At 55.9% G+C, this 27608-nt stretch overlaps 2 protein-coding genes across 5 annotated transcripts in view; one reads left to right on the top strand and one right to left on the bottom strand.

Moving 5' to 3' along the window:
• Positions 1-2900: 2900 nt before the first annotated feature.
• Snorc (secondary ossification center associated regulator of chondrocyte maturation) lies at positions 2901-6686 on the top strand. Its single transcript, XM_003474586.3, has 3 exons — positions 2901-3022; positions 6286-6468; positions 6541-6686. The coding sequence occupies exons 1-3, from the start codon at positions 2950-2952 to the stop codon at positions 6648-6650; spliced, it is 366 nt and encodes a 121-aa protein (XP_003474634.1). The 5' UTR covers positions 2901-2949; the 3' UTR covers positions 6651-6686.
• A 1717-nt stretch (positions 6687-8403) lies between these two features.
• Positions 8404-27608, bottom strand: part of Ngef (neuronal guanine nucleotide exchange factor) — a 65674-nt gene continuing 46469 nt past the window's right edge. For 2 of the 4 annotated variants that reach the window (XM_023566896.2, XM_003474410.4), the window contains 10 exons: positions 17978-18138; positions 17467-17619; positions 15081-15210; positions 13420-13494; positions 12307-12396; positions 11810-11973; positions 11559-11714; positions 10900-10979; positions 10243-10347; positions 8404-9298 (listed from right to left, as the gene is read on the bottom strand). In XM_023566896.2, coding sequence (XP_023422664.1) covers positions 9108-9298; positions 10243-10347; positions 10900-10979; positions 11559-11714; positions 11810-11973; positions 12307-12396; positions 13420-13494; positions 15081-15210; positions 17467-17619; positions 17978-18138 — 1305 coding nt within the window. In that variant the 3' untranslated portion in view covers positions 8404-9107. Of the gene's footprint in view, positions 9299-10242; positions 10348-10899; positions 11031-11558; positions 11715-11809; positions 11974-12306; positions 12397-13419; positions 13495-15080; positions 15211-17466; positions 17620-17977; positions 18139-27608 lie in introns of all 4 variants that reach the window. The other 2 variants (XM_063237096.1, XM_063237097.1) reach the window with 1 other exon arrangement.

Below are 27608 nucleotides of genomic sequence, written 5' to 3'. Positions count from 1 at the left end.
ATTGCAGGTGTGTGCCACCATGCAGGGTTTGCTACAATCATGTTTAAAGGATTAGAGGCACAAGAGGTTTGGTAAATTTACTCAAAAAGTAGAAACTATAACTGGTTATATCACCTTGGGCTGGAGGAGCAGAAATTTAAGACCAGAGCACCGTCCATGACATTCCAAGTGTCAAAGCCACCCGAGGAGAATCTGCTGCTGCAGCCAGCACCACATGACCACTTGTTACTGATGTGACTAACAAGACACTGAAAAGTCCAAGCACGAACAGTGCCACTCCCTCCCACCTTCCATCTCCTTCCAGTGTCTTAGAAGTACACCCTGACAGTAAGTCGGTGGGTGTCATGGTTTATGTTGGTGGCCCGCAGGCCTCATGCATCTGCATTGTGCATTTGTGATTGGTTCATAGTCTAGTGCTTCCATTGGGGGTATGAGTGCTACAATGGCCTACAATGGGGTGGAGCCAGGATGTAATGTAATGGCAGGAAGAAGGTGTGTCTCACTTTCTTGCCAGTTTCTGCCTTGCTGTTTGCAGCCACCATGAACTGCGGCACCGCCATGCCACCCTGCCTTGGAGCCAACTGAAACCTCCAGAAACTGTAAGAAATAAACCTTTCCTTTCCCAACTTGGTGCATCAGGTATTTTGTTTCAGTGATGAGTTAAGAGTAACTGGGGGCTGGGGATTTAGCTCAGTGGCATATGGACATGCCTTGTAAGAGGTGGTTGTGGGTTCAATCCCCGGTACCGATAAAAAAGAAAAAGACAAAAAAAAAAAAAAGAGAGTAACTAAGACAGTGGGCAAAGGAGCCTCATTATGGTGGGGTTTTGGTGGGGCCCAGGAAGCTGGGGGGGTCAAGCTAGCAAACAGGAGAATGAATGGGGGAGAACCCAGAAGGTGCTTCATGGTAAACCCAGCCCAGAAGCCCTGCTGCTTGAGTTCAATAAAATATTGAGTTCCTGATGCAGGTGAGGCATGGCGTGAGGTTCTGGAATGCATCAACGAACAAAAACAGCCCCTCCTGTCCTGGGATACAGTCCCCAGGTAGAGCAAACCAAACCCAATAAACCCCCTCAGCTAAAAGTTCTGTTACATCTGCCTGGCAGAAGGGTGTCATCTGTAATGTACAAAAATGTCCTGAGATAAATTCTGACAGACCTTAATCCAAAGGCAAAATATTGAGCACTCCCTTGACAACAGAGCGTGTCCAGTGGTCAGAAAACGGAGAGGTGCTTGATCATGGGAGGGCAAATTCAAACCACAATGCAACAGTAGTACCTAACCACCAGGGTGACCGGAAATAAAAAGGCCGACAACACCAAGTGTTGCTGAGGCTCTGGAGCACCTGGAGCTTTCTCAGCTGGGAAGTAGAAACTGGAACACAGTTTGGAAAACAGACTGGGGCAGGTGGAAGGTAAGCATTTACCGCCCCCCCCCCACACACACTTCTGGCAGTGCTGTCTTCAGTGTTGCCTTACAGAAAAAGATGCACAAGAATAATTGTAGAGCTGTATCTGCAATAATAGCACCCTGGTGACAGACTGACACAGGATAAGTACGTGGACAGAATGGAGAAACTGGCAGTCCCTCGGATACTTTAGTGCTGAGCAACGATGTGATGGGAGCTCAAAGGCATACTGTGTGTGCGTGCGAAGTTCCAGAGTAGATGAGTGTCCCTGGAGACAGAGGCAAGATATTCTAGGGGTGGGGTTTCCCCGAGGAGGGGTCCTGGGGATCAGAGGGTGTGCTGCCTCTGCCCCTGTTGATCAGGGTGGCGTTTACACTGAGTATATAGGCAGAGTTCAAAATATGCTGCACTTCCCGGTGTCTATATTATCCCTCCAAATATTAATAAAAAACTGGATAACTTTGGCAAATAGAAGTGGTAAAATAAATTAAATGATATGATGGGTGGATAGTGAGGCTGATGACATTGAGATTCGAATGGAAATAAGGTAGCTCCAAGGTGAGCTTTCTGGGCAGGTACAGCAGGTGCAAAGGGCTTACAGTAGGCTCATCTGGTGTGTTTGGGGAACCTAGTTGGGGCTTAGCAAGCAGAGGTGGGGGAGCTGAGCAACATAAGGGAAGCTTTTAGTTTGACTTTTTGTTTTAAAGGTAGTGGGTAACCAGGGAGGGCACAAAGCAGGGGGTGCTGGCAGGACTTGCTAAGGGTTTGGACGCGGGGAGTATGGGGAAAAAGGCAGACCTTTGAATTGCACCTCTGGGAGGTGAGGGGCCAGAAGTCACTGAGGCAGGGTGCGCCCTGGAGGCACCGGATGCTCAGGCATGAGACGCTGTCCCAGGAGCAGGTGGGGAGGCAGGGGGCCACGGGGCAGAGCTCCGGACCAGGCCAGGATGGAAGTGGCAACAGGAGCACAGTGGGCAAAGTGAGAGGGGCCTGGTGTGTGGCTCCACGGGGTATGTGGACAGAGGCTGTGGCAGGCAGAGAGGGCTGGGGGCTGAGCCCCGTGCCAACATGCTCATTCCTGGGTGCATGCACAGGGACCCAGCCACAGGGCTGGACATCTGCATTTTCCCAGTTCTTGGGGTGTCTCTTCTGCACCAGGAAGTTTGGAAACCTCTCACCTCCAAGGACCCAAGAATGTGTGTGTGTGTGTGTGTGTGTGTGTGTGTGTGTGTGTGAGAGAGAGAGAGACAGAGAGAGAGAGAGAGAGAGAGAGAGAGAGAGAGAGAGAGAGAGCAGTTTCCTCCTTCCCTCTCCAAGGGTGGGGCTACTCCCGAGTTTAGGAAAGTGGGTCTGTTCTGTGAGGTTGTGCAGTGTGTGTGTGTGCATGTGCGCACGCGTGTGCGGGGGTGGGCACTGTGTCCCAGGAGGACAGAGTTTGCATTGATGAAAACCCTCCCCAGCTCTTTGATGACTCTTTCCCGCTGCCAAGGTGCAGCAGCTCAGTCCTCTGTGTCCCGCCCACCGATCTCACTCCTGGCCAGGATGGCGTCCTGTCTGGCCCTGCACATGGCCCTGCTGCTCATCTCTGGGGTCCTGGCCCCTGCGGTGCTCACAGGTAAGGAGCACAGCCCTGGCTCTGCTGCCACCAGCACCCCCGGCCCAAGAACTGCACGGGCAGAAGATCCTGACAGGAGCATCTAGGACGAATCTGCTGGTAGCTGGGTAGATGTCTTGGGACATGGCCTCCAAAGACAGAGGACAGCCTGGGGAACAGGCCACGGACATGGGCAAGCAGCTTACGAGCCAGAGGCCCAGGCGCTGGGAGAACCACAGAGCCTCGTAGTCACTTCCCAAACCCCCCAGCCTCCCCCGCACGCCCCTGGTTCCGTGAGGTCCTCAGAAAGCAAAGACCCAGGTGTTCACACCCTGGGAGACACTGCCAGAGGGAGGGCTCCTACTTCCTGCACCAAGGGGCGAGGATACCAGCTGCCGCCCTGGGCTGAGGCCGATGGCCGGGGCTGCTGTGCGGCTCTACCCTCAGGAGGAAGCAATCGCTGCCCTTCAGTCCGTGGTGACCGAAATGGCTGCTGGGGTCCCCAGAGCATTTCAAGGCCCCATATCTTGGGCTCTGGAGGTGTCTGAGTGTGAGGATGTGGCCTGGAGACAGAGATGGGACCCCCCAACACACTGTGGAAGGCCAGGGAGGCAGAGGTGATCCATGGGCTACCTCAGTGCCTGTCATCTACTCTGCCTCGCCAGTCCACACAGGGGGCTCTGAGGCAGCCAGGTGTCCCGTCAGTGCTTGGTAAATGGCAGGGCTGTGCAGGGTCCGTGGGCAGGACGTCCTCCCCGGGGTGGGAGCACCCAGCTACCGTGAGGTGGGGAGGGGCCCACTGAGCAGGCCTGGACGGCGCCTGGACCTAGGGAGAGCCCTGAGTACAGGAGGCAGCTTCATGGCTGCTCGCTGTCCTGAGGACACCAGGGACACCATCGTTCCTGTTACTGCAGGAATGGGGGCTGCTCTGGGGACAGCCAGGAAGGCCCTTTCTGCACGTATCCTCCCGAAAGCCCACAGCCCAGCCCAGGTGCGGGGCTGTCGAGGGTCCCGGGCTTCACTCGGAAGGGCCCCGGCAGAAAGCGCCGAGCAGGTGTGTACCAGGCCGTGGTCCCTGCCTCTGCCTGGGCTGGGGTCCTGCGGCTGGTAAGAGGGAAGGAGTAGCCTAGAGGCTGAGGCACAGGTCCAGGCTGCCACCCTCCTTGCCAGGGGCTGGTGGCCGCAGCGCTGAGGTGGGGGCAAGCCAGGTTGAGCGGGCAGGAGGCCAGGGCAGGGATGAAAAGGGCCTTCATGGGCCTCACAAAGGCCGTCTGTGAGTACGGGCGCCCAGTCCTGGGGCCCTGTGGTCAGACTGAGCGTTAAACGAACTTATTTACCTAAAGGCAGCCAGCTGGGGGTGGTGGAGCCTGGGGAAGCCCATGGCCTGTGGCAATGCCACCAGGGCCCGCTTTCCCCATCCAGAGCATGAAGTCCCAAGGCCCTGTCACTGCCTAGGCTGTATCACTCGAGCGGGGAGGGCCCTTCTCTGCTGTCCCCTGTGGCTACCCCTTCCCAGAGTTTACTTGCTATCACCTGGCCGCTGGACACCTTTGCTCCAGTGGGCCTCCCACAGGGAAACTAGCAGAGTGACCCCTGCCATTTTGTCCCTGGTTTCCTAGGACAGATCTGGGGGAGGTGAAGGGGACCGCACTGAAGCTCTGCTTCCTAGGAGCCCCAGCTCAGAAACTCAGAGTGACCCAGACAAGTCAGGGCAATGCTTCGGCCCCCACTCTCACAACAGCTCCCCCTTTGCTGGTGGGTTGGGTCCAGCTCACCCTGTGGCTCAGGACTGCCAGACCCCTCCTTGCCAGGCTGGGCATAGTACCCAGAAGCGCCCCCCCCCGACCCCGGCCTCCTGGCCAGGTCCCCAGCACAAGAGGTAAGCTTTGGCTGGCCCTGGTAGGACAGGGAGGTGTCGGCCTGCCCATCTGTCTTGGGGAAAGTGTTTTCTCCATCTTGGGGGAGATAGGAGCCTGTGAACCCCAGGTCTTTTCTCTGCCCAGCCCTGGGACCCTGAGGTCAGCATGCCTGGGGCCTGGGCCCTTTCTTGGGAACCTTGAGGCTTCAGACCCCTGCCTCCATGGGAGCCCTGCTGGTCACCTCCCCTCCTCACAGGGGTCCTCAGATTGGTGGGTAGGAGGCCAGCCAGAGCTGCACTGTCATTAACCCTGGCCTCTGTGAGTGGGTAGTGGAGGTGTGTGTCGGGGACTTCTGGCCTGGGGTCTTTTGAAAGGGGTTCTGGTTTGAGGAACCCTGGGGCTCAAGCTGAGCCTCAGAAAATCCCACCGGGCGCGTCAGGGCCTGGAAAGCTAGAAACCTGGTAAAGTCTTACAGTGAGAAAATGGTAAGAAAAGTTAGCAAAGTAGTGAAATCCAGACCTCTGCCTAGGTTCACCAGCTAGCCGGGTGCTGCCACCCCATCCATCAACTGGGCTCACAGGGCCTGATGGTTCCTGTTCCAGAACACCAGATTCCTTGAGCTAAGCTATAGATGTCACACGGCCCCCCTGCCCCCAAACTCTTTGTGAGAATGAGGACTTTCTCCCACATGGCTGAACCCTGCTGTCAAAAAGCTGGTGCAGGGCTAAGCTACGCAAAATCCAGACTCCACCGACAATCAAAATTCCCTTCACACAGGGCTCCTGCCCTGCCCACGAAGACCCCTCTGTTTATCTCTCTGGAGTCCTTGTCTCCTCCGAAGACCTGGTCATGCATCTGTGGAGCCTGGCACAGATTGCCCAGGGGTAGTGCCCATGAGAAGGGGCCACAGGGACTCCCAGATTCTCCAAGCAGGGACAGACTCCTGTCTGATGTGCTGACTGCAGCTGGCATGTGTGGGGCCCCCCAGTCTGGCCACCTTGCCCCTCTCCACCTGCTTCAGGGGTGGCAATGGGCTGTTAGCCTCCTTGTGGAGGTGGGAAAGGCCCTGGGCAGAGGAGCAGCAGGGCCTGTGCCAGGGTGGTCCTCTGTGGTCTTCCTACTGGGGCTCTCGACAGGCAGGGACCCCGTCCTGGGTGAAGACTGGCCCAAGTGCCCGCATGGCCCTCAGCTCAGACTAGACGGACCATGCTACTTGGGGTCTGGACCTGTGGTCCCTGCCTCCCCTACACCCTATCAATCTCCTCACATGGGCGGAGCAGCCCATCCCTGTAGGGGCTCTGGGTGACAGACACGCAGCCTCCCAGCCTTGGGTGAATTCCGCAGGTGCCTCGCCTGTGACCTGGTTGGCCCAGGGTGGTGCTGCACCCTTGAGCCTGTCACACAGCATTGTCCTTGGCCTGGCAGCTGAGAGCCCGCAGGAGCCTGAGCCCACCCTGTGGAACGAGCCAGCCGAGCTGCCGTCGGGAGAAGGTGCTGTGGAAGGCACCAGCCCTAGCCAAGAGCGCGTGCCCAGTGGCCCACCGGCCCCCACGTCAGCGCCTGGCCCTGAGGACAGCACAGCGCAGGAGCAGCTGGACCAGGGCGGAGGTGTGCAAGGGGTTCGGGAGCGGGGTGCCGGGCGTGGGGCTGGCCTGGGCTGATGGATCCCGCCCTCTGCAGGCTCGCTGGGGCCCGGAGCCATCGCCGCCATTGTGATTGCTGCCCTGCTGGCCACCTGCGTAGTGCTGGCGCTCGTGGTGGTCGCGCTGAGAAAGTTTTCTGCCTCGTGAAGCAAATAAAGGAGCCGTGCGGACCCGCACGCCCCTCGGCGGCACCCAGCCTCCGTTGCCTGTGTCTGCGCGTGCGCCCGCACGTGAGTGTGCATAACGTGGGGGCGGGGGCTTGTGGCATGCTACATGCGCGCTCCGGCCACGTGCGCCAGGAAGTGCGCGTGCACCGGAGTGTGGGCCATGCTGCGCCTGCGCATGGGGCCACATCCCCTCCACCTCTGCATGCCCCCCCCCCCAGGAGCCTGTGCCTGGGACAGAGTTGTTTTGAGGGGCGTCCTTTGGCTTGGAGGGACCTAGTCTGCTCAGGGCCACACCCTGCACTCGCCTAGGCTTGAGGACCCTCTACTCCAGGGAGACTCAGGAGTGGGACAAGTCGAGAGGTGAAGCCAGCTCTGTCCCTTGTCCCCTTCCCCGACCCTCTGGCTGAGGTTGCTGCCTTTCATCCGGCTCCAAGGTGGGGTGGGGTGGGCTCGTGCATTTTCCAGCAGGCTCTGTGCTCGCCCCTTGGAGCTTGGTGCCCAGAAAGTGGAGCCGGCTCTTCTCGCTTAGTGCGCCTCAGCGCTGCCCTTTCCCATGCCTGCTGCCCTCTGGCCTCCGTGCCTGGCGGGAGCCCAGCATAGCTGTGATAGTCTGGAGGGATTTCCCAGGGGCCCCCTCTGGCCAGGCCTGGAGATGTGGCTGTGAACTTTTGCAAGCCCCCTGGGTAAGGTTTACTGCAACAGGAGGGATCCCTTCCCCTTTTTATTTTTGGAGAATGGAGTTTTGCTGTGGTAGTCCTGAATGGCCTGAAATTGCCATCCTCCTGCCTCGGCCTCCTGAGTGCTGAGATTACAGGCATGCATCACTATGCCTGGTTTCCTCTTTATCGTCAGCGGTCAGCAGTTTTGGCCTCTTTGGCTTGGCTGAGCTCTGGGTGGCACCTGACCCTGTCTCAAAGTGTGTACTCTTGGACACTCCAGAGTGCCCAGGGTGACTGTCTGCCCCCTCTCACACACCAGGGCACCCCCACTCCAGCAGCCTTCCCCAAACATGGCATGGGTTAAACGTTTCTGTTACAAAAGGCTGTTGAAATTATTTCACAGAAACTTATATAGCCAAAGCCATCACTCGTGGGGGAGGACTGTGGTACTCAGCCTACGGCTTCCAGCTTCAGGGAGCCAGGCCCAGGGTCTCATCCCAGCTCCTCCCCTGTTGTGGGACTGGGAGACTCCCCACCTCCCAGCAGGAGCCCCCAGCCCTTCCTTCCCAGGGACAGGGGCTGGGCCCCCCACAGCAGGCCTGCGATGCGCAGAGGATACCAGGAGCCCTGCCGTGGCTGTGGCTCTGAGGCCAGTCTGGGTGTGGATGCAAACCCTGGGCGAGTCTGGGGGACCCTTGAGGGACTGGAGCAGGGATGGAGTTTCAGGGCCTGGGAGGAGCTGGTGCCGCTGAAGGCCAGGAGAGCCGGAGTCTGGCCTGGTCCAGCCTGCGGTCACAGCTGCTGCACACTGCACCTCAGCACCTCACAGATCCGTCCCGTCCCCTCCCCTCCTGGCGTGAAGGCCTCCCCAGCACCCACACAATGGCCCCTCTCTGCAGAGCTGTCTCACAGCCTCATCACTGCTCTCTCCTCCCCTGGATGCGCCCTTCCTGTGGACCCCTCCCTAGGGATCCCTCCCTGGGGACCCCTCCCACCAGTGCTCCCCCCACCCAGCACCAAGCAGTTCGTTCGGTACACACCAGGGCAATAAAGAATTCGCCTCCCCCAAGCAACTACATGATGCTTCTTTAATGCAGCCAGAGATGATATTTGCTTTTCTTGGAACCATAACCAAACAGGATGCAGTGACCAATTCATTCCATAAGACACTGGGGCTCCCGAAAGGGCCAGAAAACATGAGTTATGCTGGCCCAAGGAGGATGAGGAGCCCGGGGCTGCAGCTCAGCCAAGTCCCGCTGGGCTTGTATAGAGTGGGTGGCTGTGCAGCCGGCTGAGGTACTGGAGGGGGACAGAGGCTGCCGGTCTCATCCTGGCAGCCGGAGACCGAAGGCTGCTCCGGAAGCTGTCAGGCAAGGGTGGCCCTCTGGGTGCCTGCTAGGGAAGGATGCGTGCAGTGCAGGGGATTGTGACAGTCGTCACCTCCCACCTGACCCTGCCAGGGACACCTGGCTCTGGGCCTCTGCCAGCCCCAGGGGGCTCCCAAGAGACAAGAAGGAGCCACAGTGATGTGACACCACCTGGTCCTCCACCCCTGCAGATGGTCAGGCAGGTGCCTTCTCCAGCCGCTCCTGCAGTGCCAGCCAGGGCTGAGACCCTGGACACTCACTTCGTCGGCAGGGACAGGGCACAGGCCGGGCCATTGCTGCTACCGCTGGGGGCAGCACTGGCCTGTCCTGAGAGCACTCTGTGTCCATCAAGGCCCCACCAGCCTGTTCCCTGCCCACATCCTTGCCCCGGGCTGGCGCCCACCATGTCAATCATTGCCGATTGCGGCTGCCCAGCTTCCTCCGGTCCTTATTCTGACTGCGCTGAGGGTCGTCCATCTTGTGCACGCGGAAGCATTCCTTGAGGTTCTGGGAGCGGATTTTGGGGTTCAGGATCTCCTCAGTCGTGGAGCTGGGGAACCAGCCTCTCTCCTGGTCATGCAGACGCTCACCGAAGATCCACCCTGTGAGGGAGGTAGGCAGTCAGGTTGCCTAGGGGGCCGAGGCCTAGGGGTCGGCTCTACCCAGCTAGGTTCAAGGCAAACCTGGGTGACACAGTGCACATCGTGGGCTGGGGCATGTCCCCACAGATCCTGGAGTCCATCGTGGAAACCTTGGTGATCCCACCAAGGCCAGGCGCCCCAGCAGCCTCCCCCAAAGCCAGAGCATCCGCTGGACTGAAGTGGTGGTGGCCAGCCACTTGGTTAGCCCACTGCACTGTGGGGTCACCCTCTCACTGGGCAGCACCACCCAACCTCTCCCCCTGCAGAGGCCCAGCCTGGCCAGCTTTGGTGACACCTAGAGTCACACAGTGCCCTGGCCTTCTCACTCCCTCCTTTCTGGTCCCTCAAACCCCCAGAGACTTTGCTAGGGCCTAGACCTCCCCACCTGTGTGGTGGTCCTTTTCTGTGCCCTGGACGGGTCACCAGGGAATGGTATCAGGCAGTGTGCATTGGGGTTGGGGGAGAGAGCCCTGGGACTTTAGGGCTGAGGGACCTGGGCAGAGAGAGGCTTTTGTACAATGTGAGGACTTTGACCAGGAAACACTAATGTAGAAAGGAGTTGAGGCAAGTGCTGCAGCAGGAAGTAGGGGTTACACTGCTCAGGCACGATGCCATCTGCAGGGCTGGCAGGAACCAGTACTTCTTAGCCCTCCCGGGGCCAAGTCCGGTATTCGTGGGCTTCCCTGACCCTCGCTGCCCAAAGAGCGCTGGGGTCCAGGCCAGGGCAAGGTCAGGGTCAGAACGATGCAGTGCTGCTCCCTGCATGGTGGTGGGAGGCCGAGGCCAGGCCTTCCCAGGACAGGATGAGGGGAGTAGAGCGCACAGTGCTCTGACTGGAAGTGGGTTCTTGGCTGCCGGCGCTGCGGGCAGTGGGGCGGGGGCTCGGTGCAGCCCCAGAGCCTCACCATCTTCCGTCTTCTCCAGGATGTTCAGGATGTCTGCCAGCTCCAGCGTCAGCTCGTCTGGCTGCTGGGCCACGTACGGATGTACACACTGGACCTGCGGGCAGTCTGCGGGGGGAGGAAGGGCATGGTGCATCCCCAGCACCAGGTCCCCTGCCCTGCCCTGCCCCACACTCGGGCAAGCCTGGGACACCAGGGACCCCCTGGAGGCCTCCCAGTAGCTAACAAAAGGTTCCTCTCACAGAGGGGAAGGCCGGCTTCCATGCCCCAGGGGAGCTGGGGAGATGGCAGGGAAAGGGGCTCCCCACAGCAGGCAGCTCTCGGCTTTGATGTCACAGGCACTGGGGCTCAGTGCTGAGGACATTTGAGGGGCTCAGGACAAGGGTGGCAGCAGGCTCATGTGCCCTGGAATCTTCTATGCTTCCCAGATAACTGGTGCTCCAGAAGTTCCCTGAAGCTGGGGACCCCAGTTCCTCTAGTGTTGCCATGGTATCTGTCGCTCAAGACCCAGGGGGCTTCTCTCCTCATTAACCATCAAATGTTGGCCGTGCCAGGGAGCCAGCACACTCAGTGGGAAGCTAAGCCTGGTGGAAGCTCCCCACCCTGCACTTCAAGGTGCTCCTGAAGCCTTGGCCTGGAGCCACTTCGGCGGGGACTTACCCAGCAGCCGGGATGTAAAGGAAACAAACTTGGTCCTCCTGTTGGGAGCCAGTGAAGTCATCCAGCGCTTCATCTCGCTCCTGGCATAGAGAAGAGGACATGGCCCACCGAGGAGCAAGGGCAAAACCACCCTGTGGGAAGGTGGCAGCCACCTGTGGCCCAGCCCAAGGCTGCACTGGGGACAGCTAGGTCCAGAGCCTGGGAACCAGGCGGCTCCCTATTGAAGCCGTGCTTTCTTGGCCATGGCAGAGATGGAAAAGATTCCCGTCCATCCCTGCCACAGCACAGGTCCTGGCAGGGGAGGACTGGGTGGGGCGGGGTGGGGGAGGTGCTGTGGCAAGGGACAGAGGAGAGGGAAGAGGTACCTGCAAGGGAGCGCTGGGCCTTGAGGCTCACAGTACATCTCCCCATCTATGCCTCAGAGAGGGGCAGAGGGGACCACCGCCACATAGCAAGTGAGGGGCAGGGAGGCGTCCATTGGCACCCAGGTTCTAATGTCCCACCTGGGGACAGGGACTCACCCTGCATCTGAACCCCTCCACATGGGACAGGGGCACACACATGGCCACAGCACCAGGACTGTGCTGTCTGTCTGCCCACAGGACTTTGGGAGCCACCAAGCCTTGTCCCCCACCCTGGGGCTTGCAGGAAGCACTCACTGAGAGGACGCCTTCAGCATGTAGGTGGCCTCCCGGTCATCTGCGTTCTCCAGCAGCCGAAGGATGAACACATTGGCCAGCGTCTGGCCCTGATCCTCCAGCTCCTCCACGCGCAGCAGGCCTCGTGGGGCCGAGTCGAACACCTGGTACTTGTCCCTGGGGACCGAGGCAGTAGCACAGGGCATGGGTTCCAGGGGAGAACCTGGCCCCACGTCCCATGCCCTGCAGCACAGCCCATGCTCTCTGCTTACCCCGGGATCGGCCGGCACAGCACCAGCAGGTCGTTGAAGAGGAAGAGGTAAATCTCCCGGAAGAGTTTCTTGGTGCGCAGGGTGCGCGAGGTCTTGGGGCCGGACATCTGCTGCAGCTCGCCCTGCTTCAGCAGCCAGCGGGAGTGAGAGATGATGGGCACCGACTGGGAGGCAGGGAGGGAAGGAGGGCGGGCGTTGCCATGGTGTTCGGCACACCACCACCCCCAGCTCCAGGGGCTCCCCAAGTAGTGGCTGGGAGGCTGTCACGCTCTCTGCCACCGCCTGGGTGCCAAAGACACAGGGAGATAGCGGCACCATGAGTGCGTGTGGTACATGTATGTGCGCCTGCACGCATGGGGTGTGCGAGTGTGTACCGTGCTGCACACGATCCCTGCACGGTTCCTGTCACTGTACTCAGCTCAAGCTCACAGCAGCAGCACCCAGTGCGGTTCCTGTGCAGGTGGGGGCACTGGCTGGGGCGGGGCAGGCACGCGCACCTTGATCTTGAACTCCATCTTTTTCTGAATACTGATCATCTGTTCCGTGCGGCTCATCTTCCTGACGCCCTCATTGCATGCCTTCACCACCTGTGACAAGGAGGGATGTGGTGTCTCCCAGGTCTCCCAGGGGTCCCCAGCCACCCTTGTGACTGGGCATGGCACCTGGGTGCCAGGAGAGAGCCCGGCATGACAAATGACCACACATTAAGCACGAGGTCAGAAGAAGTCACCAGAGGGGCGCTGTCTGCAGAGCTGTTTAGAATGAATCTGTCACTAACCAAGCGTCCCTTGCAGGGAGGGGACAGAGATGGGAGTGGCTCCAGTGTATCTGTGCAGCTGACTGGGAAGCCCTTAAAAATGTGCCGAACTGGATGGCAAAACCTGAGGCTTAGCAGCCACAGACTCTTTCGGCAAAGACATCGGTCATGTGCTGCGTGCGCATGTGTCCATCCCGCTGGAAGGCGGAGGCAGCCCACCAGCCGTGGGCGTGGAACAGCCCTGCATTGCCTGCACGGCCTTTGTGCTCACAAGCAGGTTTTGAATCTTCTTGTATTAAGCATCAGTTACCTTTATGAATTAAAAAGATTTATTTTGAAAAAGTAAGCTATTAGAAACACAGTGTACCTTTTGATTAAAAAAAAAAAAAAAAAAAGGAAGTTGGGTGTGGTATGCATCCCTGTAATCCCAGCACTCTGGGAAGCTGAGGCAGGAGGATGGCAAGTGCAAAGCCCAGCCCAGCTCGGGCAACTTAGTGAGACATGTTTTTAAAAAGGGCTGAGGATGTAACTTGGCATGAAGGCTCTGGGTTCAACTCCCAGGGATCCCTAGCCAAAAGAACTGAGTGGAAAAAAGAATTTAAAGTAGAAAACATGGCCTGGCCTTGGGCTGACCACAAGGAGACCCCTGGAGCTAGGTGGGGCTCTCATAGCCCATGGCAGCAAACCAATGGCCTTCTGTGGCCTGGTAGGGCTGAATGGACCCTCACCCACAGGGCCCAGGGCGCAGAGCAGGGAGAGTATGCGGTGGTGGAGGCACCACTCCAATCCCGTCAGCTTCCCACCTCTTCCTGCAAAGTCCTAGTCTCCGGGACACCAGGGGGCAGCCACTCACCAGCTCCAGCTCCCGGTGGGCGTCCAGGGCAGTGCACTCGCGCTCGGACCTCTCCTCCACCCTCTTCAGGATGTTCTGAGCCAGGACAGGCACGTTACTTCTGTGTGTGGCCCCTGCCCTCCCTGCCACCCTCGGGCCACCACACACTCGAGCACACTCAGAGCTCCCCATGTGGCCACTGAGGCCAGGGCACCTCAGCACTGAGGAGATTAACAGGGGATGACACCCCAGCTCTATTCTTTTTCTGGTCTTTTTCCTTTTTATCGGTACCAGGGATCGAACTCACGACTGCCTGCTTACAAGCCAGGCGCTTATGCCACTGAGCTAAATCCCCAGCCCCCCTCAGCTCTATTCTGACCCCAAACGGAGTTAACACTTGAGCCCAGGCCACCATTGTCCCGAGGACTTGTTAACTTTGTCCCTGGCAGTACAAAGGCCATTTCTCTAATTGTGTAATCTCCTTCAATCAGCAGTCTAAGTCAGGACCAACAACCTGCACCTTGGTTTCCACCCAGCTGTCTCCCCGAAAGACCTGCTTTGTCTCAGGAGGAGGCCTGCCGGCAGCCAGACCATGTCCTGTACCCTTCCAGCGGCCACACAAATGTCTCCAGTGCACAGGGCATGGCCCTGATGCTGCCTGGCCACCTCTCTTTTAAGGGCATCTGGCTTCCTCTGTCCACAGCCAAGCCAGGGATGCTGGTCCACCACCGAGGTCTCCCTGCCCCTCCTTCCCCTGGTGCTCTTGGTCCCCCTGCTCCCAAATCTGTGTCCCCACTGGACAGCACAGTGCAGGCTCCATCTTTTCTCACTGGAATTAAAATCCCTCCTGCTCAGGTCACACTAGTGGCCTCTAAGGAGGATGCTGGGTCCTTTAGCTGGCTCCAGGCTTCCCCCACCCATCTCGTCTTGGTGTGCCCCATTGCCTGATCTCTGACTTCTCCTGACTGTGAGCCCCAAGTCACCCTATCAGAGCCCGGCAAGGGTCCCTTTCTGCTTGATGCCAGTGGCTGCCTGCAGCTCAGGATGTGACCAGCTGGTTCTCTCCGGTGGCCGCGCAGCAGGGCCAGACCCCCTCCAGGACGCCTGTCCGTCCCAGAGCCACCTGCACTGCTCAGCCTACTCCATGCCATCCCCTCCAGGTGTGGCCCAGTCCCATCTCCTTCCCTGTTGGTCCCTGCTCCTAAGAACCACAGATGGACCTGGACCCTAACCTCTCCTTACCTGAACTTTGATACCCAAAACTCATGTTCACGGCCAGGCTCGTCTGACCACACTGCCTCACACTCACCCAACCCAGTTCCCGAGCTCACTGCTGGGAACTCATCTGTACACCTCACTGCCCCAGGGTCTTTGCCCATGGATTGTACTTTCCTCCATGTGGTCACCTGGCCAGCTCCTCCCAAGCCAAGTTTCACCCTGTCCCGTCTTTCCCAACCCTGCCCTGACAGTGGCCAGAGAGTCACCCCTTATTGGGGTGCTCCATTTATTGTCCCACATGTCCCTGCTGGAATGCAGCTTCCTGCATAGGAAAGTGCTTGAACACAGTAGCAGCTTCATTAGTACGTGCTGAACAAATGGATTTCCCAGAAAGCCAACAGCCTGTACAGCAGGTAATGGGTGACCATGCAAGGGCAGAGGCACCTCTGTGCTTTGGGCTGTACCTGGACGAGCAGCTTGAGGCGCGTGATCCTCTGGAAGGGGAGGATGAGGAAGGAGGAGAAGGGCAGGCCCTTGCACTTGGGGTCAAGCTCCAGCTGGGCGATCAGCTCCCGGAAAGCTGCTTTCTCCTGGCTGGGGACACAGAGGGTCTCAGGCCAGGCTCTGACCACAATCACTTCCGTCCCATGGGCAGGAGAAACAAACAGCATCCACCTTCTTTCTGTCTCTCACTTTTTTTGTGTGCAAAATACACCTCTCATGCACACATCAATGGTGGCTTCACATGCCAAGCCCAGGAGCTAAGCAAGACATGTGCACGTGGGAGGACAAGAATTCCCCGTGCAGCCTGTGAACCAGCGGCACAGTTAGATGACTTCACACAGCAGGAAAGCACAGCAAGGTAAAGCCACACATGCTGGGAGCAGGCTCCCGACTCCTGCCAGGGGCACAGAGCTGTTCCTGACAGGGCGTGGGCACCATGGAGCTGAGCCACAGTGCCAGGCACACATGGCAGGGACAGCCGTAGTCAGCCTGCAGCAACCTGGCCAGATGCTTTGTGCACATGGCAGGGTAAAGGGTCACACGTGTCTACCCCAGGGCCACACCTGTGACTCCACACTTGGGATTCTTGGGCCCTGCCTTAACAGAGTGTGATTGAAATACATGGTGAATGCTTAAGTTTGTTTTTGTTTTTGTTTTTTTAAATGATTACAGGAAGAGATACAGTGCCATGAACCCCTCAAAACCCTCTCTTGCTTTGAACACATCCCACCATTCTTGCCACTTTCTGAAGCAGCTCTGGAAGTGCTCTTTCGTGAGTGTCTACAGGGTGCAAATGCTGCTGCTGAGTTCTACCCAATGGAAAGGCAGCCTTGTAAAAACAAGACTTGCCCTTCATCCTGCTCATTCACCAGCTCTGGCACCATGCGCCTGCTAGCTCTTCCCCAAAGTCAGAATGACCACGAAAGGCAAACTTTTTTTTTTGGTCTTTTTTGAGACAGGGTCACTCTATGCAGTTCAAGCTGGCTTTGAGCTCTTTTTGTAACCTAGGGTGGTCTTGAACTCACAGCAATCCTCCTGCCTCAGCCTCCCAAGTGCTGGGATTACATGAGCCACCATGCCTAGCCTAAAGTAAACATTTTGAATCAATTTGGGATCTCCAAGCAGCCACAATAATACAACTAACGATCCTCATGAAAGAGGACTTCCAGAGCTGCTTCAGAAAGTGACAGGAGGGAGGGAAAGGGGATTAAAAAGGAAGAAAAGAAGGGGGGAAATGATGGAAATAGAGTCTTTGCAAATGGGAAGGAGACCCAGGGTGGAAGGAGCAGAGAGGGAGGGGTGGGGAGCACTGTGTCTGCAGGGCCCCCACCACGATCAGTGTCATCAACCACTGTGTGCTGCAAAAATACTGATACAGCAGCAGGAACCATGGGAGCACACTCAGACTACGGGGAATATTCTGAGGAAGATTCTGGCACATTTGTCTTCCCGCCATCCACTTCCCACGCGGGTACTCAGGGCCTCAGACTGAGCACTTAGCCATGCAGCTGGGCAGAAAAGCCCACAAGCTCTGCGCTGAGAGGCAGAGGAACCCTCAGGTCACCCCAGCTGCTCTGCACGCTGCCTAGACGGCCAGTCCCATGAATTGTGACCACCTAATCTTCAAGGATGGGTTTTCTCATCTGAGCGGGTGTATCTAGGACTGTCACCCAGAACTAGGCGGGGACGGGAACTGCTGCCACTGCTTACTCATCCACTGGAGCTCCAACCACGCCAACAACTTGTCCCTGTCCTCTAAAGCCTGCCCCTGCCTCGCTTCCGGGCTGCACAGAGGCCATCAAGCTGCATGGGTGGTTTGGACTGTGACCTGTCCTTCCTTCCCACACACAGGATCCTACACAGGAGACCCTTCCCCAGTCGGCGAGCCCCTGCTGAAACTGCCTGTGATGCTCCAAGCAGAGCTAAGAGGGCTCCCCACCGCTCCCAGCCACGTCCAGTGGCATCGTCCACCCATACAAAGAATTTGAAGAGGCAAGCTGTCCCCAGAAACCGCAAGGACGGGTCTTGAAAGTACAGCAGCCATGCATTCAGGGGCTCTGCCGGGTAACACTGGGGAACTCCTTTCCCACCCAGACCCCCTGCGCTGACAACCAGGGAGATCGTTCCTGAGCTCCTGGAGCCCGGGCGGCCAGAACACCCCTTGGCAGACTCTCAGGGTCCATCTGAGAGATTAAGGGTTAATGGTCCTCTACTGACACCAAAATGCCCTGCAACCTGCAGGGGCTGTATCCTGTTCCCAGCCCAGCTGTTCTGTGGCCTGGTGGGACCCTGGAGATGCAGAGGCGCAGAGCAGCGGTGGCGACCACCCCCCCGAGGGGCACTCACAGCAGCTGCTTGTACGTTCTCTCCTGGTAGGTCTGGTTGCTGACATAGGTGATGTAGACTGAGAAGTGGTCGGCCGCGTAGTGGTACACGATGTCACACACATCAGAGATAACGACATTCTCCTCCATCCGGTGCTCTAGCTCCAGGAGGAACCTGCCAGGGACAGCAGCTGGGTCAGGGTCAGGACTGTGTCTCTGGTGGCACAGACCAGCACACTGTCAGGGAGACCAGGGGATCTTGTACAGAGGGGACCACAGGGCACCTTGCAGAGTCACTGTCTGCTTCCAGGTGGGGGCAACATAAGGCACACAGAAACTCGGACGGAGGGAGCTCTGTGGGGACACTGGAATACCCAGGCAAAGAGCAAGGGACCACTGGCTGACCACGGGGCACGTGGTACGTCTCTGGATCTATGTCTTAGCGATTACATTTTGCAGTGGAAACCCCAAACGTGCAAGTGCATCAACTCAAGCGAGCCCCGTCCGCAGCGGGCCCGCAGCGGCAGCCTCACCGCTCGCTGACGGCCAGGACATCCAGCACGTTGGAGAAGAGGATGTGGGCCTCAGACGGGTGCAGGATCTTCTTCAGCCGCTCGTTTTCCATGAAGTGGGACACTAGCAGGTTCAGGCTCTTGTAGTAGGAGGCCTCGGAGGTGACAAGCTCAAACATGGCCTGAGGCAGCGGAGGAACAGCACGGTCACAAACTCTGCTGTAAGTCACAAACTCGGCACACCGAGTGCATCTGAGGACACAGAGGGGCTGCTGAGCCCCACAACTGCTCTCTGGGCTGGTGGGGGACGGCAATGGTGCCCTGTCCCCCCGAGTCAGCCACCCCCGTGCAAAGTGAACAGTGCTGCATCTTTAGACACAGGCACTTGGTGTGCCATGTGGGTCCCTGGGGACAAGGGAATGTCACATGCAGAAGAGAGGAGAAACATGAGCTGTCAGGCATGCGAGAGAGACCAGGTTCACCTGTGCGGAGATGGATAGGTGAGCGGGCAGGTGGAGGACACCACTGCTGTCCCCAAGGAGACAAACCTCCGCCCCAGGAGTGGAGATTGACTCTTTTTACTTTTGAGCTGCATGAAAGTCTTGTTTGTTTGTTTGAGTCAGGGCCTCTCTATGTTGCCCACATTGATCTCCAACTCTTGGGAATTTTCCTGCCTCAGCTTCTGAGTTCTGAGATTACAGACGTGTGCCAAGACACTCAAGCATTATCTGAAAAATCTTAAAATAAATGTATCATTCTTTTCAGTGTTGGTTTTTACTCTTTAAATTTTCTGTGGTCTTGGAGATCAAATCTGGGGCTTCACACGGGCTAGGTAACTGTTCCACTACTAAGCCACAATCTCAATCCTGGGCTTGCTTTCATAATCGATAAAACAATCTTCACTTTGAGAAAGAGAGGAGAAAATCTCTAATCTAAACCAGGTGTGGTGCTACAGGCCTGTAATCCCAGCACTCTGGGAGGCTGAGGCAGGAGGATTACAAATTCAAGTCCAGCCTGGGCAGTTTAGTGACTTAGTGAAACCCTGTCTCAAAATAAATAAAAAATGTACAAAGGGAAAAGGGCTGGAGATTTGGCTCAGAAGGGAAAGGGAAGAAACCCATCACAGGAGGGTTTTCAGAGGTGCCATTGTTCTAGCCTGACACTCGCCTGCTTACCGGACCTGTGACTCCAGCAGAGCCCTGTTCTCTGGTGTCCACTGCCAGGCCGGGGCAGCAGGCCCTGGCTCACCTCTCACCCTGCTTGCAAATGACTTCCACAGCCAGCAAGGTCCCCACCACCTCCTTCCCACTGCCCTGCTGTGCTTTGGGTCCCTGGTGGGACAGTCCAGTGGGTTATACTGCCATGCCCACATCTTATACCCCCTTGACTTTGCCCAGCAAAGGGGTCCTTGGGACACCTGTATTTAGAGTCTCAAGGGAGAACATCTTGCATTCAGGGGTCTGCATATGAGAGGCAGAGTAGGACCTCATAGACACAGAGAGGAGGGCCACAAGGCAAGGATGGGTGGGAGCCAGTGACAGCTGGAAGAACAGAAAGGAACAGTCTCCCTGGAGCCAGGGGAGTGGGCAGTGGGCAGAGGAAGGATGAGGCCAGAGCAGGGATGAGTGCAGGGTGGCGTGGGGGTGGGGCCGGGGCCCTCCAGCTTCCCCCGGGGCAATGCAGGCCCCAGCTCCAGAGGTGGGAACACAGCTGGCACTGTTCCCAGCACTCACAGAGGGGGGCATATCCTCCCCCCACCCCCAGGTGTCACCCACTCTTCAAGGTTCCCCAGGAATGGAGAGCAGAAGCTCCTGTTCCACCAAAGGGATGCCAGTGCAAAGGCACAGTGACATCACTGACACGATGCAGCCCCGCGTCACGAGAGTCAGGGGTCACGCAGCATTCCACGCTCAGGGCTCTGCTGGGATCCTGCCGTGTTGGCCCACAATGGTGCGGGGGAGCCAGGCACTGATAGTCACGCGCTGCCCTGGCGAGGCACCTGAGACGAGGGACACGCTCAAGAGGTACCACCGCACTGCAGCAGTGAGAGGTCCATACTGGCCTCTCCCCAGATTTCAACCACCAAACACAGACCCTGGCCACCACGAGGTCACCCTGGCTTGAGATGGGGACAGAACTGAGATGCTCAGAGGACCTCTCTGTCACCACCCTCATCTCACACTGCTCCATCGCCCTGAAAACAAACAGCCACATGAAGCAGCCCCTGAGCCTTGAGGTGGCAAAACTTAGACACTGAGGGACACATGGCCATCTATCTACATGTGGCCAGGACAAGGGGCCACACCAGCTGAGGGGCTCCTGGGTTCTCTGCTCCTGATGCTACTAGGAACTCACTTTCTGCAGCTAAATGTCTGTCTGTCGAGATCAGGCCATCACAGCTCCCAAGCTGCAAGCACATGCAGTGGGCACAAAGGATCCAGGTGAGCGTCACATGCACCAGGGAGCTGTCACATCTGCAAGGTGGCATGCAGGACAGGCGCATCACCCAGCTGCCATCCTGGCTTAGTTCCACCCAGGTCCCCTTGCTGACGGTATCTCTGTCCTGAGCTTCCAGGTGCCAAGGGCTTGGGGACAGCCCCGAGAGGCTGACAGAGGTGGCTCCAGCCTGAATCAGTGCCAGTGGGGAGCAGGTGAGCCTGGCCCCAGAACCCCAACCCTGCCCATCTGCAGGCCTTGATTACAGGAAGGCCTCTTCATTCTGTGTCACACCATCAGCCACAGTGACACAGCTATCTTTGCCTTGTCAGCCGCCTGACCCTGTCACTCAAAGCCTTTGCACAGCTGCACAGGGCTGGTAGGTCCTGCTCACTCATTCCCCAGACACTCACTAATCCATTCCCCCATTCAGTCATCCTCCCCTTCTTCATTCTTTCCCCCATCCTCATCCTACTCATTCCCCCATTTACTCATCCCCCATTCATTCATTCATTCGTTCATTCCCCCAGTCACGCCTCACGTACTCACTGAGCACATTCTGCATCCAGGCACCACTGCAGGTGCTGGGCTGTAGGGTGGTCACCGCATGGTCCCTGCCACCACAGGGGCTCACACCGCCCATCCCTGGGGCAGGCTGCAGAGGTGGTACAGTGAGATGCCTCAGGTCAGGCCGGGTTGGGGGCTCTGAGAGCAGACTGTGTGTGCGTGTGTCCTGAATGAGTGTGCATATGCACAGGTGAATGGGTTTGAGTGTGAAGGAATGTGTGTGAGGAAGTGTATGTGTCTGAGGGGGAGAATGAGAGTGTGAGCACTCATGAATGAGTGTGCAAGTGTGTGTGTGTGTGAGCGTGAATCAGAATATGTAAGAGTGTGGATTTGTATGTGTACATGACTATAAATGAGCACTAAAGCCGGGGAGGGGGGTCTGGGTAAGTGTGTGCATGTGTGTACATTGGGGGGTGTATCCCCCTAGTCTGCCAAGGCCCAGACTGGCCCAGGTGGTGCCAGCAGCCTCCCTGTCACTCCTCATTGCTGCTGCTGCTCAGGCCGCCCGGGACCCTCTGAGCAGAGCAACAGCCAAACTCTGGCGCTTCTCAAGAGGGGCCAGGACAGGCATCTACTGTGGGCCCTGGGCACCACCCTCACGGAGAGCAGGAAGGCACTGCTCATGCAAGGGTGAGGAGGGTTTGTCCCAGGGAGGATGGCAGGGCTGAGCCCCAAAGGTCCGCAAAGGAGCCCATTCGCAAGTGTGCCCACACCTGTGCAGAGAAATCAGGCACAGGTGGGGGGGGAGGTCAGACTGGGGGGGGGTGCAGAGTGGGGTGGGAAGGGCAGGGTGTGTGTGGGGGGGTGGGCTCCGTGTGTCAGATGGGGCACGTGTTGCTCGATGTCAGGGGCCCCAAATCCCAGCCTCTTTCTGAGGGATCAGGCCGAGGGAAGGGGCACCCCAGCCTCGGAGCATGGTGTCCCATGTGCTCAGCACATTTAGATTTAGATCTCCTCTGATGTGCAGCTGGAGTCACCTCTGTCTGGGAGGGGTCCCTGAGTGGGCACCACACCCTGCTGGACGCCCCTCAGAGGCGTCAGGGTCGGGGGACCCAGGAACAGCACCTACTTCCAACTGAGGAGGGCGGAAAACCAGTCCTGCAGACCCAAGGAGCCGTGCACCCTGCCAAGTCAGGCACAGCAGTGCCATCCACAGTCACTGTGGGCCACCTCACTTCCTGTCCTCCAGGCCTTGGGCAGCCCCAGCTCTGTGGTCTCCCTGGATTTGGGCAGATTTGCGTTTCCCAACCTCCTCTCAACAAGCCACTTCTGTCCCTGTGTCACCAGCTCACTCCTGTGGGGCTGAGCTGACACAGACCATGCCTGCTCCGGTTCTTTTGCTAGGGTCTCCCTGATGGTGGACCTTGGCACCAGTTCCCACCTGTGACCCTGGGGCCAGCGGCAGGGGTGTCCCCACTGGTCATCACTGAGCCATGTCCCCCAGGTCCCACTCGGAAGCCCCGTCCCAACACAACAGAACTGGTAGACAGAGCCTTGAAAGCGTCGATCTGGGCTGAGTGAGGTCTGAGGGCCGGTGGTGTCCTCCAGAGGGACACCAAGAGCCAGTGCAGGGAAGACCATGCGGGGACACAGAAGGCGGTGTCTGGCCCAGCGAAGGAAGTGTGGTTACCGAGAGTGTGACCTTGAAGGGGACCCTGGTCCTTGGCTCTCTGCCTCTCTCCGAGTCCCAGCCACCGCCACCAAAGCAGCGAACAGGCTGGAACTGAGACCCTCTGCAGATGCACCGCCACAAACCTTTCCTCCCCAGAAGCCGACCTGCCCCTGGTGTCTGTCACAGTGACAGCTGAGGGGCACAGCAGTGACGACTGCTGTGGGGCCTCACCGGAAACAGACCTGCACGCAGCCTCTCACTATTTCTGAGGCAAGGGCACACTCGGACACACACACTCCCCTCGCCCTGCAGGGACTTTTCGCTCAGTCTGGACTTTGCACGAGGCACCTAATTCTTCCTCCAAAGGATTAATTTAAACAATGCCAAATGCTAACAGTGCCATCTTTACAAAAAATGAACCAGGAGGCAGCTAATGTCTGAGGTGGTGACAGTGTCCACTGTGAGGCAGAGGGACACTCCCTGTCCCCGTCTCTGGCAGGCTCACCTGCTGAATTGTTAGGGTTTATCCAAAAGGGAGAAATAAGGGTTTCAGGGTTGGTAAATGACACAGAGCCTTTAGTAATTTCCTTCTGAACCATTTTGCTTTTTTTTTTTTTTGATACCAGGGATGAACTTGTGACCTCACGCTTGCCAGGCAGGTGCTTATGCCACTGAGCTAAATCTCTAGCCCTCCATTTTGCTTTCTAAGGAGAAGGAAAAATAAAGGCATCAGGCATGGTAGCATGTGCCTGTAATCCCAGCACTTAGGAGGCTGAGGCAAGAGGAGCTCCATGATTTTGAGGCCAGCCTGCACAGTGAGACCCTGTCTCAACAAAACAAAACAAAACAATAAACAAAAGGAGATGCATGCAAGTTCTAAACTGTGAGCACAGGCTGACCAATCACAAATGCCACTGTGATTTCAGAGGCTGAGCAGACTCAGACCATGCAGGTGACGACTGGGTCCCCTCCCTTCTGGACACACATCGGCCTCGCCGCCACCATCACCACCAGCCAGCCATGGCCACCGGGCCTGAGCAGCGTCGCTGCACGCCGTTTCCTTGGAGACGCTGCGAACACCACTCCTTCTCTCTTCAGTTGCACACACTCTGCCTAGCAAGTACAGGGAGCAGGGAGGCCTCCCTGCCTCTGCACACGCAGGGTGCGCAGCCTGCCTTGGCTGCAGCAGTGCCTGTGGGGCATCTCTGCTGTCTGCTTTCCGTGGCAGGGGCAGGGGGGTGCGGTACCATGCAGAGTGCGCTCCATCGGCCCTCGGGGTTTTACCTGAGACCGCAGGTTGCCAGGTTGACCTTAAACTTTGCATCCTCCTGCCTCAGCATCACTCCCACCTTGCCCCTCGCTCTTTGCCCTTCTTCCTGAGTTTTACTTCCTCTCACACTGCTGGACAAGCCCCTGCCCTCCTGCCCTCTTCTCTGGCCCTCCTAACCTTTTCACTGTACTTGGTCCCAGTTACTTTCTCAAGCCACAGTGCCCCAGTGACCCAAAGGCCACCAGGGGCGGGAGGGCACAAAGAGCTGCAGAACGACTTGGAAAACAAAAACAAAATGAAGAAAATCCTGTCCAGTAACATCTGCCATCTGCAGCCAGGAAACGTTTACTTACAAATTAGGGAAACGTAACATTTTGTTCTTAAGTCTTGAATTTTCCAGGACTGGATAAGATTTAGGCCACTGTGGGGTGCTCTCTAGGGGTGAACAGGAACTCCCCGAGACTGGGGGCTTCTGCAGCCCCCAGGGACAAGAGACGTCTGCAGTGGACTGAGCCGCCCTGGCTCTAATACACATGGCCAAACAACAGAGCAGGCATGAGCAGCTGGTTTGTAACACAAAACCTGAGATCAGTCTCGTGCGCTGACATAAGCTCTGAAATCAACATGAGGGCCGGGGTGGTGACCCAGGGCCATAATCCTAGCACCTGGAGGTTGGGGAGAGGATCACTGTGAGTCGGAGGCCAGCTGGCCACATAGTGAGGCCTTGTCTCCAAAGACCACAAATAAACAAATAAATAAGAAAAGTCAGATTCTGGAAACTCAAGGACCAGGCCTTCCACACGCCTAGTCTTTTACAACTGACAGCACCTGTACTGCATATCAGATAAGCCAGTCTCGGTTATTTTTAAATATCTGAATCTACAACTAGAAATTCCACAAATGTATAAAGAAACTAAAGATTTTTCTTTTTCTTTTTTCTTTTCTTTTTTTTTTTTTTTTTTTTTTTTTTTTTGAGACAGGGTCTCCCTATGCAGCTCAGGTTGGTCTTGAACTCACTATGTAGCCCACACTGGCCTCAAACTCTCAGCAATTCTGCTGAATCAGCCTCCCAAGTGCTGGGATTACAGGTGTGCCCCACCACCCCTGGCAAAGTCTTTATTGTCAGTGCCTACTCTGCTATAGATGTAATGTTCTATTCTGCTTTTTAAAAACTTTATTATGAGTATTCACTTTTTCATTCTTTGAAAATGTATTTTAAATGCTTGTATCTTTGCATAATTGAATACTATCTTACTAAACAATTAGCAAGCATTTAGGTTTCTTCTCCTTGTTCTTGTTTTAATTTTTGCTGGGATGGATATCTTAATAAATATTTGTGCACAAGCCTGATTATTTCAGAAGATGATTATCTAAAAGCAGAAATATTAGAAAGTATACAAATATATACTAATGGGGTTTGATAGCACATACTATCAAACCCCATTGAGCAATCATTAAAAAAATTTCCTAGCTGGGCATGGTGGAGCACAACTGTAATCCCAGCACTTGGGAGGCTGAGGCAGGAGGGTCACCAGAAGTTCAAGGCCAGCCTGGGGTCCATAGTGAGGTCAAGACCAGCCTGGATTACATAATGAGACCCTGCCTCAAAAAACAAAACAAAGCCCAAATAAAAATTCCCTAATAGTAGATTTTAAATATAAACATATGTTTAAAAAGCAACCTCCCACAAGGAATGTAAACATTAGGTACTACACACATGCACTAATAAATTTTAAAAAGTCTGTCATTTGGAAATGCAGAAAACCATACCACAATGCCACTTTAGTGTGGACTTCCCTGATTGTTAACAAGCTTTGACTTTTATTTTCTTTCATTGAACTGGTCATTTGTATTTTTGCTATGTGACTTGCTTTGCCCATTTTTTCTGAGTGCTCATCTTATCCTAATTGATAGAGCTTTCTCACCGAATGAAATCTGGATCTTGCAGATATACATGAAAACAACAAATTTTGTGTATTTATCTTATATCCAGCCACCTCTCAGAACTGCCTTGTAGGTCCTGCAGTTTTACTGGACTCCTTTGGATTTTTTCAGAAAGCAGCCAGCACCGGCCGATGATGGTTTCGATTTCTTTCCCTATGTCTTCTGCTCTTCGTCCTTTCCTTCAAGTTGCCCTCGCTAGGGCTCCGGGAGCGACACCAAAGGATGCCAGCAAGCACTGTGTCTCCTTAATTGCCACAGCAACTCTTCATTATGTGTGATTTTGGTTCCATACTTAAGATATTCTTTATAAACCTCCGAAAGCATCCTTCTGAGCTTTATTTGGATCGTAACAGATGGACTTCTTTCCTTGTCATCCTCCGTGAAGTTCAGTGTATTTTTTTTATCAAGCCCATCAGGATGATACATCTTGGCCCTAAATGTCCAAATATTACACTATCTTTGCATTAATTTATACTTGCTCAATGCGTACTTTTCAGATTTGATTTTCATATGTTTTATATAAATTTTTAACTTAATTCCCAGCGAGACAAACCAATGTTTTAATTTCGTGGGGGAATAGTACTTTGTTAACAACAACAACAAAAAAAAATCAGAGACTTTCAACCCTCTGGTAACATCTTACTTTTTAAATTATCATACAATAAAATGGACCACAAACAAGTTTGCAAATTGTAACACAAGTATGACTTCATGTAACCAATGTACAAGCAAGACCCTTGATGGTTCTGTCAAGTCTAAAAAATCCCCCTCGTGCTTTCTCATTCTAGCCTCTGACCTAAATTCTGTCACCATAGTTGTGTCCACTCAGGAATGTCACATCAGTGGAACCGAACAGTACCTAACCTGGCTGATTTCTTTCATGCACTCAGCAGAGTGAGAGCTTCTGAGACTCGTTCATGTATCAAGCCTGTTTCTTCCAGGTGCTTAGAGGACCACTGCAGGGACGTGTGAGTTGGTCTCTCTGTTTGATGAATTACTTATTTGTTTATTGGTCTTTTTGAGACAGGGTCTCACTACGACTTCAGGCTGGCCTTGAACTCATTTTGTAGCCCAGGCTGATTTCAAATTTGCAACGATCCTCCTGCCTCAGCCTCCCAAGTGCTGGGATTACAGGGGTGCACCATCATGCCCGGCTCCTCTATCTGTTAAAGGACGTCTGGTTGTTTCCAATTCTGGGCAAATAAGAGTAAGCACTCATGCATATGAATGTAATCTCAATTCTTCAGGGGAGTGGCTCTCAACCAGAAGCTGCTATTTCCTTTGTGGAACATTCAGTTGGGTCTAGAGTCATCTAGGGTGTCGTGAGTGGGGCGGGGTGCTCTGGCACCCAGTGGGCAGCAGCCAGAGATGCAATTCGATGCACAGGGCAGACCCTGAGACAAACTGTGCTCCAATCCCAATATCCAGGGTGTGGCCATTGAGAGCTGCTGAAGGAAACTCCCAAAAGGCGGTGTTGGGTGCTGGGTGACAGGTGCTGGAAATCCACGATGGACCTCATAAGAAACGGCCCACCTTTCTCTAGAGAAGTCCCTGTAGCCGCCATGTGGTCACACCCACACTTGGCATCGCCAGCATTTAAAGGAAACTTAAAGGCTTCGTGGGAAGCTAAAGGATGGGCTGAGGTGAGAGGGTTGATAGAGTCACTATGTTTGAAAGTACGTGGGATGTGGCTAAGCTTGAGTTTTCAGCGAACAGTGAAAAATATCTTAGGATTGGTACATTCCAGGCATCAGCCCAGGCCTAGTGTGTTTCTAATGCCAAGTTCAGAGCAGGGAGCAGTGGGTGTGCCCACCTGTAATCCA

This window comes from Cavia porcellus, unplaced genomic scaffold (genome assembly GCF_034190915.1).
Source record: "Cavia porcellus strain 051 isolate PalLab524CR breed Dunkin Hartley unplaced genomic scaffold, mCavPor4.1 scaffold_26, whole genome shotgun sequence".
Taxonomy (NCBI): domain Eukaryota; kingdom Metazoa; phylum Chordata; class Mammalia; order Rodentia; family Caviidae; genus Cavia; species Cavia porcellus.
The sequence above is the reverse complement of the archived record's forward strand: the minus strand, read 5'-3'. Positions and strand labels throughout refer to the sequence as shown.